Consider the following 19,660-nt stretch of genomic DNA (forward strand, 5'->3'; position numbering starts at 1 on the left):
TTGAGTTTGATTCAGTTCAAAGTTCATAGGTAGTGTGGTTTGCATGTTCTGGGGTTTAGTTGAAGCACACTGTAGACCTAGAAAGTTAATTGTTTTGTATGTCTTCTCTGCATTCTTCTAATGTTTGGGAAGATGATGGACTACTCTTCTTCATCTTTTTTCCTGGGTAGGACATTGGAGCCTTACTTCTGCTTATCTCTCAAGAAATATGGTTGTAACTTAGAATTTGCTGTAGTGAGCTCACTGGATAACACAGTCTTTTCTTGCTCTTGAGGCATCTGTTGCAATGGATGGGCTGGATGGGCTCTGAGCAACCTGGTCTAGTGGGAGGTGTCCCTGCCCATGGCAGGGGATTTGGAACTAGATAATCTTTAGGGTTCCTTCCAACCCAAGCCATCTGTGATTATTGTCAGTAAAATTCTGTAGCAGGACACATAAAATGTTCATGAGGTGGTTTTGGTTTGGGATTTTTTTAAAATATTGCAGCTGTAAGGAGGAGCTCTGGTGGTGAACAGCTTTTGCAGTCTGTGGTAACAGAAGTATATAGTGTTGGCTGAGGTGGTGCATGCTGAGTGAGTTAGGGTTGTATCCCATGAAGAGATTTCACTGTGGCCTCCTGAGGGCAGTCTATCCTAAGGCATTATTGTATTGGTGATGACTTGGTGAGTAAACCTGCATTGTTTTAGGGAAGTGGAGCTGCCTGTATGCTGATGCTGGCATCCCTGTTACTGGTTTTGTAAAATCCTGAGTCATATATCCTGAGCTGCTGGGGGTTGTAAAGCATGACTTTTAAAGATGGAAAGGATTTCATACTGAGATCAGTGAAATTTGGATAGGAAGTAGATATCTTAATCCCAGCCTGCAAAATCTCTTTGTTATATCAGTACCTACAGTTAAATATACATTGTAATAATTATTTATTGCTGTAAGACAAATTTTCCTACTTTCATGTGTTGCACAGTGTGAGGTTGTATTACATGACCTGGAAATGTATATTGGCTGTTGCAATTATGTGACTTATTTTTTTGGAAGAACAGTGTAGTTCATTTAAGTGAAGCAAATGAAAAATGAACTCCTCAAGTCCAGGTGCTCCCACTTGATCCAGTTAATCAGTGTTTGAAAAGACAGGTCAAGTGTAGTTGTGGAGAGAAATCATTGGGTATGCTTAGTGCCTGAAGAAGTAAGAACTCTGCTAAGTGCCAAGTTATATTTGATTTTCACACACACATTGTGTCCAATTTCAGATCATAGGCTAAGGGCTTCATTTTGCTGTAGATATGTCTGTTAGTAAAAAAATGCTACCCGTACCTTGCCAAACACCTTTGGATCAACATGTCTATAATCACAACTGGTCTGGTATTTTTATGGTTTTATTTTTTATGTTAACAGCTCATATCTGGTAAGGTCTGGGATATGTTCATAGTATATAACAAAACTGCCAGTTCAAATATGTCAGTATCAAATGCAGTGGGACAGCACCCAAGTAAAAGCCACCAAAGCTTCCCTGGTATCATTACACACAGACTAGGGCAGTGTCAGTGGGAGCGTGGGGGGCAGATGTCACTGAACAAATGGAGTTGTGTGGGTGTTCCTCAACATTTCCCAGGCTGCTGGCTGATGGTACTGAGGTGCCCTTGCATGTGTAGTGTGCTGATGAGTTTGAAATTGCTGCATGATTTTGAACAGTTTGTTTAAGAGTAAGTGCAAAATGATTGTATGGTATTGCTGAAGCTTGTTAGTGAAGCAGTTTGATGTTTTGTGAATTCTGACTTGCAGATCTCCCAGCTCAGTATTTTTAATGCTGAATGCACTCAACTGCTTGTTCCAGCTCTGTGCTAGAGGCTGTACTGTCAACACTTGGATGCCAATGACCTGTTAAAAGCTCTCAGTTGCAGTGATCCTCTCAGTATGAGCTTTATATGAGCTTTTAAATTCTGATCCTCTCAGTATGACCTTTTATCGTGGTTTTTCAGATAGTTGGTAAATTTCTACTGCAGACTTCCTACAACTGTAGAGAAAAGAAGGAATATAGTAATTTCTTGTGTTTTGTTTAGATGTCATTTAGTGTGCATGTATGAGTTTTGATGGTGAGATGTCCCTGTCAGCAGCAGACTGGAGCTGCATCCATTCTTTGCAGGCTCTTGTAGCTCTGTTGTTGGAATGCATATATAGAACAGAGAGCAGCTATAATTTTATAGTTCACCTTAATTTTCAGGACAGCAACATGGGAGAGGTCCTTAATTCACAATAGATTACAGGTGTGGTTCCTGTTGTATAGCAAGTCTTATCTTATTTTCAGCACCTTTTGCAGTAGCTCAGAAAGGTCCTGTTTGGCAGTCTGGGTTTTGTAGCCTCAGTTCTCTACACTCTCTGATGTCTGGGCCAAGAGTTGTCCAAAAAAGCTTGATGACAATATGTTTCACTGAAACTGTGTTGTTAAGCACACAGGAGAAAAGTCCTAACATAATCCATTTGGTGTGATGAGATTTGTGGAGCTCCTGTAAGTGCTGTAATCATTCTGTGCAATGGCCATGTACTGTTACTTTTTTCTGCTTTCTTGTTCTGCAGCTGTTTCTGGACCATTTATGCTATTGCAGAACTAGAAAGTGATAGCAGTTACAAGACTTGGCCAGTCCCCAGGGTTACCTATTACACTGCAGTTGTTTTATAAAGCACAAAATTTCTCCTTCTAGGTGGTGTTGGAGTTCATCTCCATCTGTATGGCTGCTGAAATCATTTCTGTGCAGGTCCTGCTGCTCCTTGTCTGGCTTTTGTGCTCTAGATGTGACTGAGCATTATGTTCCAAACACATTTTTAGTAGACATGCAGTGCAGTGTTAGATAATTTTATGTTTTAATTACTTCTGTTAAAGAATGCAGAATGGCCTAATTTTGAGTTAAGAGTTGCAAGCTTTAAGACAAGTCAAAGAATACTGTGTGCTGTCTGGAATACATTGTACATTCCTTGGGGCAGGAACTGTGTTTCCATCTGCCTGATGTGTTTCACGTGCTCATATTTCTGTTCAAACAGAAAATCTGTGCAGAGGGAAGGCTGTTTCTTTTAGTTCAGGAGAATGATATAAATGTCAGCAAATTCTATCCCTTGCATGTACATTTGAATGGTGAGGGAGTGAATTAGCCAACATGCATAATCCAAGCAGGCATTTCTAGTCTATGCTTGAATTTTTCTGTAGTGCACTGTGTGGGTTTGGCAGCTGGGTCACGGAGTCAGATCATGCAGCTCATCCCCTCAGCATCATGGCATGTTGGATAATGTGAGCTCATGAAGTACTTACATATGAAATCTGTTTGGGCTACTTGCAGAGGTGAGGATGTAGCAGTCCAGATGTGGAAAATCAAGGCATTTCCTAGCATACACCCTAAGTGAATTAAAATATACCTTGAAAGAGGTGATACAGAAAGAAACAATGATTTATAAGCTAGGGTTTCAAGCTGGACTGGTTTTGATCCCCAACTGCCAGTTAACTGTGATAGAAGCAAATTGTGTTTGTTTACTAATGGTTGCTGTTGCCTTAAAGCTGTAGGATAAAGGCACTGTGTGCTAAGGTACACCAGCAGCTGCAACAACCTTCATGCATGTGGGATTTTGCACCTCACTGCTGGTATTGTTGACAGAGGTTTCTGTTGTCATCCTGGTCGTTGTTGAATTGAGTCTCTGATTGCTGTGAATATGCTTGGACTGATCAGCTTCACGTATAATTAGAAGTCTTCCCATACCTAAACTGGAAGTCTTGCAAAAAGTCAAGGCTCATTTTTATAGTCTTAAAAAAATGACAAAAGTACACTCTCAGGTCATGCTATCTTTGGACTATGTGGAAGTCACTTTGATGCTTCCAAGAATTTTTGCTTTTTGGCTTGAGAAGTTAACTTGCTTATGCCACGCTTCTATCTCTGACTCTGGAAGCCCAAACAGTGCCGGTAACTAAGTAACAGCACAGCTGAATGTTTTCATAAAAACAATGTTGCTGCTTAGAGATGTGATTTACTACTGAAGTGTGTCTGTACATATATACAAAGGCAAAAAGTGATGATGATCTCATCTTCAACAAGTCTCAGTTTTTTAGTCCCCAAGCCAAAGGCAAACTTGCTGTGAGCAGACACAACTCCAGTGACTTCAGCTGCAGTATCACCATTAATGTCAGTGCTCACTTAATTGCTGACAGAAGCCTGTTTGTAGTGATCAGTGCTTGAAATGTAAACCCAAAAGAAAAAATGGATAATGTTGCATCTTTCCTGGTATCTTCACATTGAAAAAAAGGAGAAACTAGTTAACAGTCAGGATTTTGTAAGTAAATCTGGCTTTTTTTTTTAATTCAATTTTGATATTGTCTTGTTACTCTTAAATGAATTTACCAGTGCTCAGAACATGTCTTTTGCATAGAATCAATCAACTGTAAGTGATGACATATTGCAATTATTAAAAATACAAAACAGACCTGCATATCTTCTAGCCTATTAAAAAAAAAAAAAAGTATCTTCCAGTTCCTCTATTTGGCAAAAGTTTCTCAGAATTTATAAGTAATGTTCCTCTGTTCTGTTCAAACAAGATTCCAGGTCTCAAGTAGATTATTCTGATAAATTCTAGTAGTTTTTAGATGCTGCATAGGCCTCATTTAATCTGTATTCATAATATTTAAAATTTCCAAATCTTACACTTGAATGCTTGTACCAAAAAAGTTATTAATCTTTACCAGAAGGAAAACTTTCTATTTGTGTAATATTTATTGATGCTAAACCCACATTATATCAGCACAACAGTCCAAAGTAATGATAATACATTTTTATAAATACAAATAAAAAGTGGCAAAATAATGCTAGTGAAGCTAAACAAAAAAGTAAATTAGCATGTCACAGTTGAGGAAAATTTGGCAAAAGATATGACATACTTCTAGAATAAAATCAGATTATTCCCACCTGACAGACTGACATTAATCTGGATTAACCATCCCCATTACTAGTCATATCCTGCACCAGAATAGTACTACCTTGTGTGCTAAAGTTTATTAGTCACTAAAAAACAAAACAAACTTTGTGTACTTACAAAGCAATACACGTATAGCAGTAATGCAATATATGGTGTACACAATTACAAAATAAAAAAAAAAAAAAAACAAACAAACCCCTAAGTACAGGACTTCTGAATAAATGAACTGAGATAAAAGATTTCAACACTTTTATTATAAATAATGAAAGATACCATATATGTGCTTCATATAAGGAATACAGTGTTTTCCTTTCCTAGCAAAGGATCGTAGCTCGTACCATCAAACACCCATTTTCCTTGTCAGGCCTAGTAATTTTTCCATCCATTCTCCCTCCCTCCCATTCAACTGAAATTCATTTGCTTCTAATTTAAAACTACCCAGTCAGGTGTGACTTAAGTGGGGCTCCACTTCCAGATGGATTTGCCTTGCATTCTGTAAGTAGCCTTCAGGCTTTTCACCTATGGTGCACAGACTCTACCCCTCAAAAGAGTTGACATTTGCCTGCAGTCAAGAGAAGGAAAAAATAAAATCTACCAGTGACATGTTATACTAAGAAGAAAAAACAAAAAGCAAATTGGATTTTTTTGCCTATCTTCATTTTCTACTTCCTCAAATTTGCAAACTATCACCTGTGGTGTATACTTGTCACTTAAATCTGTAGTGTAGTTTTAGTTTCAATCCATTTTTCACTTACTATACATTTCTAAAATCCTCATACTTATTACACAAGCTTTGAACAGTCAAACATTCCATACATACACTCTCTAGTTTTCAGCTCACTTTAGAATTTCAGAATCTTGAATGGGAGCATTACAAGGTTACACACTGCTGTCCGGAAATCCAGACAGTTTCAACGTCTTGCCCAGTCCCTCCCACCCCTTGCAGTAACTCACTGCAGTGGTTTATACTATCAGCATTTTTTCCTATCTAGTTACCAATGTGTAATCTGGAGTAGATTGTTACTATGTCTCAACTCTTCTTTGCTGGCCTGCAGAAGTAAAATTACTTCTGCTTAGTCTGCCATTGCTATGTGTTTTAAATAAGCCTCCTCCAACCAAGATGGCAAAAAGGAAAAACACAAATGAATTGAAAGTTAGGGTATTGATGTCCATACCAACAGCACTGAAAGAAAGATTGTTTTTTCATGGTTGAATAGAAAGCAGTTTGCAGAGATACAGCATTTGCTTACATTTCTTTTCCTTGTCCCTTCCTGTTTCATTCTTATAGTATTGCACTTGTTCATTGTAGCTGTCAGAATGTGTGTAGCCATTTTAGAATTGTTGATAACCCTTGAAGAAAACATCTTGCACCATTAAGACTGTGTAGCATCTACTTACTGCTTACAAAGGTATGTAGTGAAAAATCTTTCTCTCTGATGCATTTTGGCCTCTATGAAAAGGGTTATGAAGCAACATAGGTTAAGGAACCGGTGAATGTGATTTGTTGTGCAATGTGTACATTTCTATTAATAATCTATCTATTCTTCTAATTTGGTATAATGAATAAGGAATATATGGTTACTGTGTTTGTTGTTTATCTTTTGTACATGAAGGTGTCTGCCCTTGCATAAAGTGACATAGGAGTATCATTGGTCAAGGCAATGGCTTTCAGTGTTTCTGCTTTGAAAGAAAAGGATGGAAGCGGCAGCTGAATCTACAGGTCATCGCTCTCTACCAGGCCAGGCTGCATTGTCAGGTGCACTGGGTTTGCTTCTGGCTGGAAAGCTGCTTTGATGTCCAGTCCTTGGTCACAGAGAGCAGCGTACCGGCTGGCTGAGGGCCGCACCTTCTTTGGCTTGGTCTGCTGAGCGGGCTGTTGCCACTGAGCTAGAGATTGAAAAGGAAAGAACAAGTGTTAGCCTTCCTGAGCGGTGCACCGAAGTGTGCCAGAGGCTCAGGCAACCCTTTGTGAAGGAGATAGTCATTTCTGAAAAGCAGAAAACCATTATATCAAAGGTAAATTTGTTTAATTTCTTCACATTGTTGTTTTTTGATGTTTTTTTTTCCTCAGCATCTAGTTTCACCTTCCAATCTGGTAAGTAAATACAACGGTCTGAGTTACTTTTTGGCATTGTTTTTTATTTCCTTGTGCCACTGAGAAGGGTGACAGCAAGGAGGTTGTTTCTGTGCACTCCTATTATGTAACAGGCCTGTTCTAGGGTGAGTTGTTGCATGTAAAATGAAATTTTCTGGTTGCCATTGCCACCCCTCCTTGTATACTGAAGAATGCTGAGCCAAATCTCTTATTCACAATTCCCACTTCCAGCACCACCCCAGAAACCATCCTTTATCAGTCTCTCCCCTTCCCCCTCCCAGTTAATTCTTGCTATGAGAAGACTGGTAAGAGATACTTCTTAAAGAAAATACAGGGCTGCTTTGGAACAAACTGAGTAATTAAGCAGAAAGCCATAAAAACATCTACTACACTTCTGGTAGCTATCACAGGTGTATTACAGACTAATGTACAAAAGAATACAAAAGGTTAGGGAAGTGCCAGCAAAACAACAGTAATAATGATCCACAAAAATCATATGATCATGCCGTTATCTGTTGTTAATTAGCTATATTTAATGTACAACGCAAAACCAGAAAGCATGCAAGCTTGTTTTGCTTTAGGTGTCTGAAAGATGGTGAAATATACTTTGACAGAGCATTTGTTGTCTTGAAGTAGATGTTTACTATTGAGGAGAAACTATAAACAAAAGAAAGAGAGACCAATGTAAACCATTCTGTGAACAATCCCAAACTTATAGAACTGTTGCTTTTGGGGGGATTAATATGATCATGAAAATTGAAGCCACTTACTATAAACATCCAACCTGGCAGTGCAAGACACAATCCCAGCCTCATTCTTAGCTGAAACAGTGTACCAGCCAGCATCCTCCTTTGTAGCTCCCTGAATAAGCAGGCAAATGTAGCCGTAGTTATCCTGGTGCATGCTAATCAAAAGAAAAGTAGAAAATTACTATTTAAATCACAAACCAGTGTAAGCTGTTTTAAAATGGCATTATAAACTGACCCAATCTTAGTTGCAGATTGATTACAGTCTAACTTTAATTAAAATTTTAATTAAAATAAACTTCCTCAGAACTTAGCAACTGGAAAATAAAGCCTTGAGTACGCTTCACAATTTGGCAGTTTAATATCCTGTACTGAAAACTAAGAAGAAAAAACACATGAAGTAACTTTTCTGTCACGATTATGGATTAAGACATCTGGAGTAGCAGGAACACGAGATCTGACCCAGACTTTTTGTGGAAAGGATAAAGAAACTTAAGGAAGATCTTAAAATGTAAAATACTGAATCTTAGTTGCTTAACTGTACAGCAGAATTATGAATTAGAGTTTCTGCTGAAAAGCACAGAGTGTTCCTTTGGAACCTTGATTTTCACTAGCAAATTTCTGTAGTTTTGATTCAGGAAGAGAAAAACTAGTTCATCTTTTGCTTAGAGTGCAAAGGTAGTTTTCTTTAGTCTAAATCTAATGATGGAAAACAAGTAAAGTTTCATTTCTGGTTCAGGCACCAGGCTGGCTGCAAGTTTGAGTAAATATCATAAATTATTACAATCACTAGTTAATATTAATGAGATGCCCTTTACACAAAGTGTTCATGTGACCTCTTAGGTTTTTATTTGTTTTACAGGATAAATCATCATTGAAGTTACACATGGGGAGGTTTCTCTAAGCCAGTCTCACCTCACTCGGTCAGTGTTGTATGTGAGTGACTCGTTCTCTTTCTTCCAAAATATCTGAGGAGATGGCTCCCCCGAGATTCGACACTCCAGTCGCACTGGGAATCCCTCAGTCACACCTGTGTTTTGAAGCTTCTCTATAAATACAGGTGCTTTTTGTACTTCCTTAGCTGTGAAAATAAAGATTGCACTTATGTTGATATTTGTCTATGAAAACATAGCCTTTCTTTCAGCAGTGTGCCAAAAACAATTATGAAAGACCTAAGTGGCAGGAAACTGTCTTATGTAAGACCTAAGTGTTGTCTTCATTAACCATGAAGTTCAGTCCTGGTTCCTCTGAAGAAGACAGTCCCATCATTATTTTAACAGGGGGAAAAGTGAGTGATAAAAAGCTGATTCTGTCTTAAAATAATTGAAATGTAGAGCATGACCACTAGATAAACTGGCTGCACCATGCTTGGTAAAAAGTGCTCCCCATATTCCACAAAAGCACAGACTTTTAACTGAAGAAGGAACTGCTGTACCAGAAGTCTGCAGTGGCATTAGTCTGATGTGCTGTGAAATGCACGAGGCATTCCCACTGGCTGCCCAGGGGTAGACGTGGGTGTGCACAGATTGTCATTACAAAGAAACATCCAGGGAAATAGTCTGGCTGTGGCCTCAAGGCCAGCAACCCCCTTTTCTTAACTGTGTGCAGAGGCATTATGTGCCAGACAACTTATGCCACAATGTAACATGAATAGCTCGCCTATAAATATCCCATACTTCTGTTCCTGCCCGGTTTCCTTTTTTCCTTTTCTTCCCTTTCCTCCACCCCTCAACGTGTCATTTGACATCATCCCTGTTTCCTTTTTTCACGCTATCCTGGCAGGGCTCAGTCTGCAAGCTTAGCATGAAGATGTTACCTGCAACAGTGAGCTCCAGGCTGAATGAGTTCTCACCAGCTCGGTTGCTGGCGATGCAGGTGTAGATTCCAGCGTCTCTGGCTGTGACCGGCTCTATGATCAAGGAGTGCACCCCGTTCTCGCGCACCAGCATTTTGTGATTGCTGTCAGGGCGAATTGGTCTGCCATTGAGCTGCCAGCTTAGGTCTGGAGTTGGTAATCCACTAACCTTGAGTGTAAAGACAACAGTGGGAAATTGTTTTAGCCACATGAAACACTGGAGGAGTCTTGACTTGTTTCTTCAAGGAAGTTTGGTTCGGTTTGCTACTGCAAGTGTACCAAAAGATTTCAAGATCTAATTGTGTCCTGATTTACACATTGAGTCAGTTGTAGTCATTTACTTAACTTTCTGGCCAACTCCCTAAATTCCATGATGTCTTATGGGCGTGACTGAAAAAAGATCAGTGTGTAGATAGGCTAGAAGCTAAATAATAATACATTGCAAAACAAAAGGCAGGGTGACACCTTTTGTCTTTTTTATTGTTTGCTCTTCAGGTGGAATGAGAAGATACTCCTTTTTAGATTAACTTCTTGTTGGAAAGCTTGCAGACAAAAAGATGTTAGCTGACTAACTACTGACCTCTGAAGCTGCATTCCACTGAGGTGTGCCCTAGTGACAGCACCACCTGCACTAGTTAATGCTGGGTCTGTGTGGACAAGTCTTGCACTCTTGAAAGCTGTGCCACTTGCTGTGGGGACTGCTTCACAGCAAACAGCTTCTCCCAAACAGGTCAGCATAAAGTAAACAGGAGTCACCCAAGCCTGAATTATTTCTGCTCAGCAGAGTCATAAATCAGGTTTATACTGTTTGAAACTTTTAACAGGGGTTCAAAACTCAAGTAGTGAAAAGACTTGAAATGTAGAAACACATTGTCTTTATAGTGTGTGCTGCTTCCCTCCACACCCCTGTGTAGGTGAATTCTGTAAATCAGTTTACTGTGAGCTCTAAGATTTGCCTGAAGCACTTTCATTGGACGGGAGGGAAACTTTTACTGTCCACTTACTCACTCATAAGCAATGAGAATAATTACCCTGCTAACAGGAGCCGAAACTGCCAATAGGCAAAATTGCCTTGAAAAGAAACCAATGTGGGTTTTGAGTCAGCTGATGTTATCAAAAGGCTGCTGCTACCCTTTGCATGACACTTGCCTTGCAGTCCATCCTGCATAGTTTTCCTTCTTGAACAGTCAGGTCTCCAGGAGCCTGCAGAAAATGAGGCCGGAAGAATCGTTCCTGAATTGGTTCATTTTCATCACCACTGTCCCTTGATCGAGATCGTGGTCTTAAAATAACATGAAATAAAGGTAAATTATTTTTTTTCTCTGCTAAATCAGAATAACCATAATCACTTATAAGACTGGTTTGAATTTTAAACCACTTTAACCTATACCATTATCACCCCATATTTACACACATGCACTGGTAGCATTTGGCCCAGACTGAGTTGATTATGACACTGCAGTTATTTAATTACATTCATTTAATTCACATCTTGTGACAAACTATGACCTATAAAACAATATCGCTGCAGAATAACAGCTTGTAATATTAATTAATTTTATGAATGATAGTATTTTTGTTTTGTCTTTAAATCACTGAAATACAAATAAAACAAGTTGGCCTTGGCATGTAGCTTCAGTTCCCCATTTCTAGTGTCCTGTGTATTTAACCCCTCACTGCTGCTGATTACACCAGAAAGTACATGGACTGTTCATTAGTCATGGTTCCCTTTCAGCAAATAGCAGCTAACTCATAATAGCTAAAAGCTAACTCATCTCAATTGACAAGAGACCTTTCACATCAGACTTATCTTCTCTTGTTCTGCACTAGTGAAGACTGTGCAGAAAATGCTGTGTATTGAATTGCTGCAGATATATTTATTCCTCATTTAACAGGCTTTTTGTATGGGATACTCTTGAATATTTTCAATGCCACCAAACTGTGGAATTGAAACAATGAGAGTTTCAAATGTGAGAAATAGGGAGAATAACTTTGGTTGCTAGTTTTTTTTGTTTGATTTTTTTTAATATAAAGGTGCCATAAACAGTTCAATAAATAATAAAAACGAAAGAAAAATAGCTCCTGTCCCATACACAGTGTCAATCACCTTAAGCTTCCACGATATCATTTAATTCATTTTCAGCATTGGCCATTCTTCGCTTTTAATTTGATCCAACAAATCTTTTTTCTACATGATTCCTCATTAAAGTAGATTTTTGTTTCTATTGAAATTAGATTATTCCATTTGTGTGATTTAGTAATCAAATAATCTTGAAACAAAATTTTATGTCCATTTTTGTCCTTGCCTGATGAGCTCCAGTGGGTTCCATTTTGGAGCCAGCTGCTGCCTACAGTAACATCGTGTGTAAAGAAGAGGAGCTACTGAAATATCCTCCAAAGACCTCTTTTATCAATGGCACATTACAGTGAAATTATCTTATTTGAATCCCACATCCTGTTAACTTCTGCCAGTGTTTTGTTTTGGCCACTGTTTGCAGTGTCCATGCTGCAGTACAGGTGCCCATATGCATTTTCTACTGCCCAAGGTCATTTCTCCAAGTTAAAATAAGTCACAACAAAAAAGAGCCTAAAACCCTCAATGGTCACATTTGGAAAACATGCTGTACTACTGCATGGGAGATAAACACTCCAGCTGCATGCTCTGCTCCCCTGAGGCTGCAGTTAGAGTTGCTTGAACTTGATTTATTTTGCCCTGCTCTTGTTGTTGCCCTTTTTTCTGCTACTGCTGTGTTTGAATTGGCCAAGCATTACCTGTGCTACAGTATTCTCTTATTAAAAGCTCAATGTTGACTTTTTAATGATCATCACAGTTGTCAGACAGCTGTAACTAAGGGCAAATGGAGGGGCTGGGGGGGTTTGTGTAGATATCACTCAATACTGCTTAATAATGTGGGACTGGATACTGAAATGGGAAACACAGACTGACATCCCTGCACACACCAAGAGCTCATGTAACCCTTTAGGTGCCTAAATCCATGTCTGGAGCACTTCATAGTTTTTGCCACTTGAATACATCTAAAGCTACTTCAGTAGGTCCAACACTGCAGCTCATAAGCACCTCTGAGCTTTAATTGGTGAGCTCCTGATCAGTTTTGGAGACATAGATGCCTCCTGCAGGTAGATGGATGGAAGATGGAGAGCAATAAGGAAAAAGTGTACTGATATTGTTTAGTAATGAGTTCTGCAAGACCAACTAGAAATTAAGGTATCTAGTCAAGTGAGTGCTGCACGTGCAAACAACTCGAGCAAAATCTGCCTCCACATTATTGATGAGCATCCTGTTGATAAGATACAAAGTACAAGTAACTGATGCTTCATAAGGTTTTGTGAAGCTGAGACCAACAGATGACCTGGCACCACAGAAGTGTGAAAGCCACCAACTCGTTGCTGCAGCTGCAGGAAAAGGCAGCACTGCTCAAAACTGGGAGGTGTGTGGGGGGAACATATGTTAAATAAAATGGAAAACAAGTTAAGAATTTGTGAACACAGATGTTGCATTTCTACCTCTTTGTAAGTTCACCTTAAAATCACAGACTTTTTTAAGCCTTTGCCTTGAGAGGTGAAACTAGGGTCATTTCAATTCTAAAATATTTTGTGGTTTTAAACAAATAATGAAATGAGTAGAGCCAAGTAGCTTCAGATGTCTAGGAATGACAAATTGCAAAAGACTGGAATAACTTGGACTCATTGTGGGCTCTCTGGAGTTGCAATGCAGCAATGTGATCGGTTTCAGCAGAACTGACATCATGTACTAAATGTGTCCAGGGGACACTCCATTGGTACAGCACAATGCACTGGGAATTTCAGTGAGTAAGAAGATGAAGAAGACTTTATGACTGGCCATGTGGTAATGATCAGTAATTTGGAATGAAGGAGATTAGGTTCAAATTAATCCCCTAATTGAGAGCAGGGTGATAGAAATGTTTAGTTTTAAAATCTTCTTTAAATCTCATGTATTTTATGATTTATTTTGGACTCTGGCTGCCATGGTTAAGTGACACAATGTTTGTTGAGCACCTTCGCATCTAAGGGATTGAGTCCAAGTTTTGTGCACATCAGAAAATTCAAAAGTGGCCACCCACATCAAGGGATAATAAGAAAGTGATATTTGTCAGCTAAGCAAATTTCAGAAAAATACATTAAGAGTGAAATAGAACCCCAGAGTTCTGCCAAAACACATTCTGTAAGAGATTAAATATACTTCAGGAAAAAGCCTGTCAACAGTGTAACAAGTAGTAAAATTAATTAAGCTAATAATTACACTTGTAATAAAAGAAGTAAACAAAATTTTGTTATTCTCAAGCAGAAATCTTATAGAAATAATATCATAGTGCCATAGGAATATTACTTATCAAAAGTCAATGACAATAGACATGACAAATGACAAATACCACAGTATATGGGAGAACAGTAATTTGGGATATTACATTAGAAAAGCCAATGGCAGGACTCTGTCTTAGGAAGGCTTTAAGTGCTCCCATTTCATCAGTCTTGGGTGAACCCTCTGATGGGTGTAGTGAGAACTCACTAAACAGAGATTCTGTGCTGAATGCTTACAGACACTGCTCTTCCAGAGCAAAGATAATGGAATAAGTCCTTCACATGGTTATTTTACAGGAAATAAGAATCCCCAATAATTGCCCTAATCTTAATTAAACAGCTCTACAGAAATCCCTTCTTTCTAATTCATTACTCACTGGACACCCAACCTAAAGCAACAGCAGCTTCTTGAGTGCCTGTCTCCATTAGAAAATAAAATACCAGCCAGAAGTGGCCTTGGACTTTGAATGCATTTGGAGAGATTGAAAAGAGCCTCCTCCATTATTACCTGAGGTTTTGTCCCTCACAAAAAGAGACACACACATTTGTCCTTCAGGAAGCTGCAGGAGTGGCAGCTGCTTGATGCTTTCACCCCTACCTACCTACCTTCCCATCATCTTTGCTTTTAAAGCATCTTTCCCCTTTGTCACCCCATGTGCACTGACTTATTCAGCTGAAACCTGATTCTTCATGGCACCTTTTCCCATCAGGGGTTAATGTGGACTTTCCATTTTTACCATTACCTGAAGGTGCTAAGTGCATTAGTGACAGGAGATGCTACAGCAGGTGGTCCCAGCCTTTTCTGTGCTGTTCTCACAGTGCAGCCTGTGAGGATATTCCCCTCCAGAGGCACTCTGAGCTTTGGGCTTAACACAAGGTGACACTGCAGAGGGAGTTGGTGGCCATCTCAGAGAAATGCTGGGAAATGCTTTCAGGGTTGCAGTTTGTTCCATGCAGGAATAAGACTGACAAGATCTTTTAACTAATCAGCCTCACTTCCTAACACTTTATAGCTACCAGAGGGGGGAAGAGAGCCTGTTTTACATGCAGCAGTTCTACATCACATACTAGTACAGTACTAACTGTTACAGAAGTACTTTCCTGGTTGTATACTGACTGTGTAATTACATGTACTCTGTATATTAGTTGGGCAATATTGAGATTCTATGGCTGTTGGAAGCATTAAGCAAAACACATGTCTTATTACAGCAGAATCCAGAAACCAGAGCCCTCACACTGCCTTGAAACAGTTCTGATAACCAAAATCAACTTTTTTGTATAATCTAAAGCTGTCTAAGCTGTGCTAAACAGCCTCATAAATGCTTTGGGCAAAGAAAAAAATTATTTGAAGGGAAAAATTCCCTTCTATGGTCCAAAACCATAACCCATAGCTTCATATGGGAAAAATTGTAAACTCACCAAAGATAAGTTTAATACTTTATTTCTGACTCATAATTCCTTATAAGAAACTGAACTGAAACATTAAATACTGAAATACTAAAATATTTCTAATGTAAATCTGATAAACCTCTTTGGCATGTAGTTATTAAATGAACACTTCCTAGAAGCTGCAGAAGATGGAGGATCCTGGTAGAATTCTAATCACAAGAAATATTTTTAAAAAGCCTAAGTGACAAGAGCCTTCCCAGCAGCTGATAGTGTAATTTGAGATACTGAGTAACTAGTGAACACCACAGAAAAAGGAGGAGACAGGGAAATGTAAAGATATTTGGAATTCATGTCATTTCAGAGGTTGCTTATACTTCTGAGTGTACAAGTTCTGTAGCAATTTCAGACAGCAGAGGTCACATTTCCTCCTGAATGCCATGTTTTTAACTTGTCTGCTTACCTCACATTCTTTACCTTACCACAGTTATTTTGCAAAATCCATATTATTAAAAGAAAAAAAAAAAAGCATCAAATACCTTCTTATGTGAGGCTGACCTGAAGGTGACCAAGGACTGCGGCCTCTTTGATTTACAGCTTGAACCATCAGCCTGCCCGTGCAACTTACTCTGCCCTGTTAGGATGACAGAGAGAAGGAACATTAAAAGACTTAAAATATGTAATAATAAATGTTCAACCTGACCTGTTCGGGTTTTTTTCCTATTTTATCAGCTTCCAATCTAACACAGAACAGACTGGAATGACTGTGACTATAATACATTCATGCTGTTTTTTTTAAAGACTGTTAATACCACTGGCAATCAAGTTCCAAGTTCATAATGACTGTTACTGATATGGGCAGGAGGTTTCCTCTGTGTGTGCCAAGTGGGCAGAAGATGTCCCATGATGATTGTTGTTAGTTACCAAAAGAGTTGCTGCCTCCAAAGTGGATTGATCTACTTCATCTGGTGGGCCCAAAACTCAAAAATCCCTCATTATTGTGAAAGCCAAAAGAATTTGACAGGTCCTCTCTGCAGAGTGAATCTGGTTTGAGGAATTGCACTGAAAGGCACAGCTGTGCTGATGGACATTGGTGATTATTCAGGGTATTTTTAATGAATGATAAATAAAACATGGTTCTGGTGTATTTGCCCCCATTTTTTCTTTTACTTTGTGTTTTAGAAGGCAGGTTTTCCACCACAAGCAGTAGTCCTAACAGATTTGGGATGAGACTGCCCTGTAAGGGGTAAAAGCATCTGGTGGTTATAATAAGTGACAGGTCTGCTCCCTGGGCTGGTAGCAGTAAAGCAACATCCACATCAGCCTTGCAGTGTATTTCAGCTCTAAGCTGTGGGCTCCACACTCAAGTCTGCCAGCATAAAAGTGACAAATATTTTTATCACAATACTTGTGGGGTAGCAAATAACAGTTCTTTAAGAACTGTCCAAAGCCCATAAAAAAACAATTTCACCAGGCTCACAAGCAGCCTTCAAATAGCAACAACTTTTGTGTTCCCTTAGAAATGAAGTCTGTGTCCCACTTCTATTCCCATGACCCATTTAGTCTGCAAGGAAAATCCCTGCATTAAAACAACCCATTAAAATCGTGCAAGACCCACAGCAATTCCTTGTGTAAAAGCTTTATTTTTCCCCTTATGTTACAAGACCATTGAAGACATCTGGAACAAATGAATTTCTATTTTGGGTACCACTGCATATTAATATTTTTCTGGTAGGTGATGAATACACATAGTTTGGGATCATTTCTGCATATTCCAGTACATGATGGTGTCACAAATAGAAGCACAAAGGGCAATAAGGAATTTGGATAGGAAAGATTAAGCAGGAAGCCAAAGATTTTGGAAAAGTCACAGGATGGAGAGGATGGAAACAATGAGTGGGAAGTAATTCATGAGATGATGTCCTAGAAACTAAGGGAACTCCAGCCTGAGGACTGTGGGTGTGTAATGCAAAGAAGCAGAGGGAATGGGATAAAAAGAAAGGTGAAAATAGAACTCGATGTGAGCCCATAGAGTTCATAGAAAGAGCTCAGTTAAGGGATATGATCTCTAACTAAAGACCTAAACCAGGCAAGGTTTTGTGTTTGTCTAGGCCCAGGGTCCATTTGCTCTGGATTAACTTCTATGGCAAATTTTACAACAAACCCCAGTGGTGTGTCAGAACTTTAATTCCAGCTCGCTGCACTTTATGCCATGGGCAATGGGGCCTGCTGTGTTAACTACCATGGACAATCTCCAGGGTCTGTCAACAAGGCATTTTACACATAAATCCTATTATGTTAGCCCAGGTCAGGAGATGGCATGGACTGGCAGAGCTTTTATGAACTGAATCCTTTAATAAAACTGATTCCTTTGCTTTAATAAAACTGATTTCTATCAGCTGAGAACACATCTTTTGCTTTAGAGTTTGGTGATTCCAATAGCAATGACCAAACACAGCAGCAGCCTAGCAAATATCTGCCAGTCCATCGGAGTTCTGATGGGAGCTCCCTTATATTTATGTACTTTGCTCTCTTAAGGAAAGGCTGCCAAATTTGCCTAAGTTTGTGATAGCTTTGAGATGTGGACAATTTTCCATTAGAATTGAGAAGGCTTTGCCAAAATTATTTCCACTCGGGATGACTTAAAAGAATTGGAATCCAGATCTTTGAGTGTGAAAGGCTAGTGCATTAACTCACAGCCCTTCTTTGCCTCCATTGTGTTGTTAAATGCATAGTAAAAGCAAGCAAATAGTGGAAGAGATAAGTATGTTTGCTTGGGAATTACACTGTAAAAAGGAGGATGCTTCTGGTTCTTCTCCAAAGAGGGGAAAAAAGCACAAGCACAGAATTTTATCATTTAACAAAGCTGCTTTTTCAAGCTCCAAGCTGGAACCACACAAACCCAGCTCATTTTAGTACATCCAAAAATCCACTAACAAAGTAGTGCCATCATGACCATAACTGGTAACCTGGGTCACTGTTGTGTCATTGAATGAACATTATCCTGAACAACAAATGCTCCAAAGTAGGCTGTAAATATTCAGGGACAGAGTACACTGCCCAAACACAAAGGCAGTTTGTTCAAGTTCTCCAAGACTTTGAATCACACAGTAACACTACACAGTGAAACTCTGCACATGCAGCGAGACAACACTTAGAGGAAGATGAACAGGAGCATTTCTTACCTTAAGCATGCATATATTTTTAAACCTGTTGTGAAATTTCACAACTTAAGTGGTACCAAATATTGGTAACAATTGGTCTGTCATCTATGTGTAAAAACTCCCAGCTTGAACAATTCCATGGCCTTACGCTATTTCATTAATATTTCTTTTATGTGCTTGACTTTTCTACATATGTAGAAATAATAATTAAACACCTATATTTAAGCCCTGCAGTTCATAGAATCTACCCAAAAGCTGCTCTCTGTGTGTTGCCTGTGTGCACAACCCCTTGTATTCCCAAGCCCTCTGCAGTATGAGGACTGACAAGCTGACAAAAATGGCAGCATCACGCTGAGTAACCTAGCAACATGCATAACAGAGCACAACACTCCTGCTTAGAATGAACTCTGTCTCAGTGATCCAGTTTGTTATTCTAGTGTGATTCTGCTTGTGGGCCTAGTCTTGGCAAGATGCACTACAGAAGAAAATAATTCATTACGTCCCAAAAGTTATGTTACTGCTTTGGTTTCTCACATGCAACTCTTTCCCTTCAATTTGCTGTGGTGTAGGAAAAGTGGATAGAAAAAGCTACTTCTATAGGATGAGGGATCTATAAGTTTGGCTGTGTCTAATGAACTAGTGGGCTTCTGCTGTGTACATCAATTCTTGTGTTAAATCTGCAAAGAAAAAATGGCATTGCTAAACCAGTAACACTCTGTGTTTCAAAAAAGACCTGTATAAGATGAACACAGGACTGTTACAGAATAGTGCTAGATTTTTTTTGCCTTACAGACTTGCAATTTGCCTGATGTAAGCGTGTTGAGGTGTGATATACTCCCACTCATTTAAAAAAAATTGGCCTCAGTCAGTGAGTAGGGTGAACAAAAGAAAGTTAAATCTCTGGACTGGGTTACTTCTTCTGGTAAACTGGATCTTTTTCTCCCTTTATATATATGTGCTAGCTGTGCTCAGTTAGAATACTGAGATGTTATCAGCTGAGACAACTAGTGTAAGACTAATTAAAAAATGATACCCCTCCCCCTGAAACCTCAAACCATAGGAAAAAAACTACTGTTGAGTTGCTAATCTCTTGGAGATAGAAAGATGATGCAAGATGAAAACAGAAATC

General features: G+C 39.1%; 1 protein-coding gene and 1 long non-coding RNA gene across 2 annotated transcripts in view; one reads left to right on the plus strand and one right to left on the minus strand.

Annotated features, from left to right (window-relative positions):
• Positions 1-4,723: 4,723 nt before the first annotated feature.
• Positions 4,724-19,660, minus strand: part of PALLD (palladin, cytoskeletal associated protein) — a 187,460-nt gene continuing 172,523 nt past the window's right edge. Inside the window, exons 17-22 of the mRNA XM_058025126.1 lie at positions 15,907-16,001; positions 10,790-10,922; positions 9,602-9,809; positions 8,701-8,866; positions 7,810-7,943; positions 4,724-6,831 (exon numbers count right to left, since the gene is read on the minus strand). Coding sequence (XP_057881109.1) covers positions 6,659-6,831; positions 7,810-7,943; positions 8,701-8,866; positions 9,602-9,809; positions 10,790-10,922; positions 15,907-16,001 — 909 coding nt within the window. The 3' untranslated portion in view covers positions 4,724-6,658. The remainder of the gene's footprint in view (positions 6,832-7,809; positions 7,944-8,700; positions 8,867-9,601; positions 9,810-10,789; positions 10,923-15,906; positions 16,002-19,660) is intronic.
• LOC131084037 (uncharacterized) lies at positions 6,843-8,894 on the plus strand. The gene is made up of 2 exons (XR_009114503.1): positions 6,843-6,960; positions 8,648-8,894. It is a non-coding gene; the product is annotated as an uncharacterized LOC131084037 (long non-coding RNA).

This window comes from Melospiza georgiana, chromosome 5, assembly GCF_028018845.1.
Source record: "Melospiza georgiana isolate bMelGeo1 chromosome 5, bMelGeo1.pri, whole genome shotgun sequence".
NCBI classification, from domain to species: domain Eukaryota; kingdom Metazoa; phylum Chordata; class Aves; order Passeriformes; family Passerellidae; genus Melospiza; species Melospiza georgiana.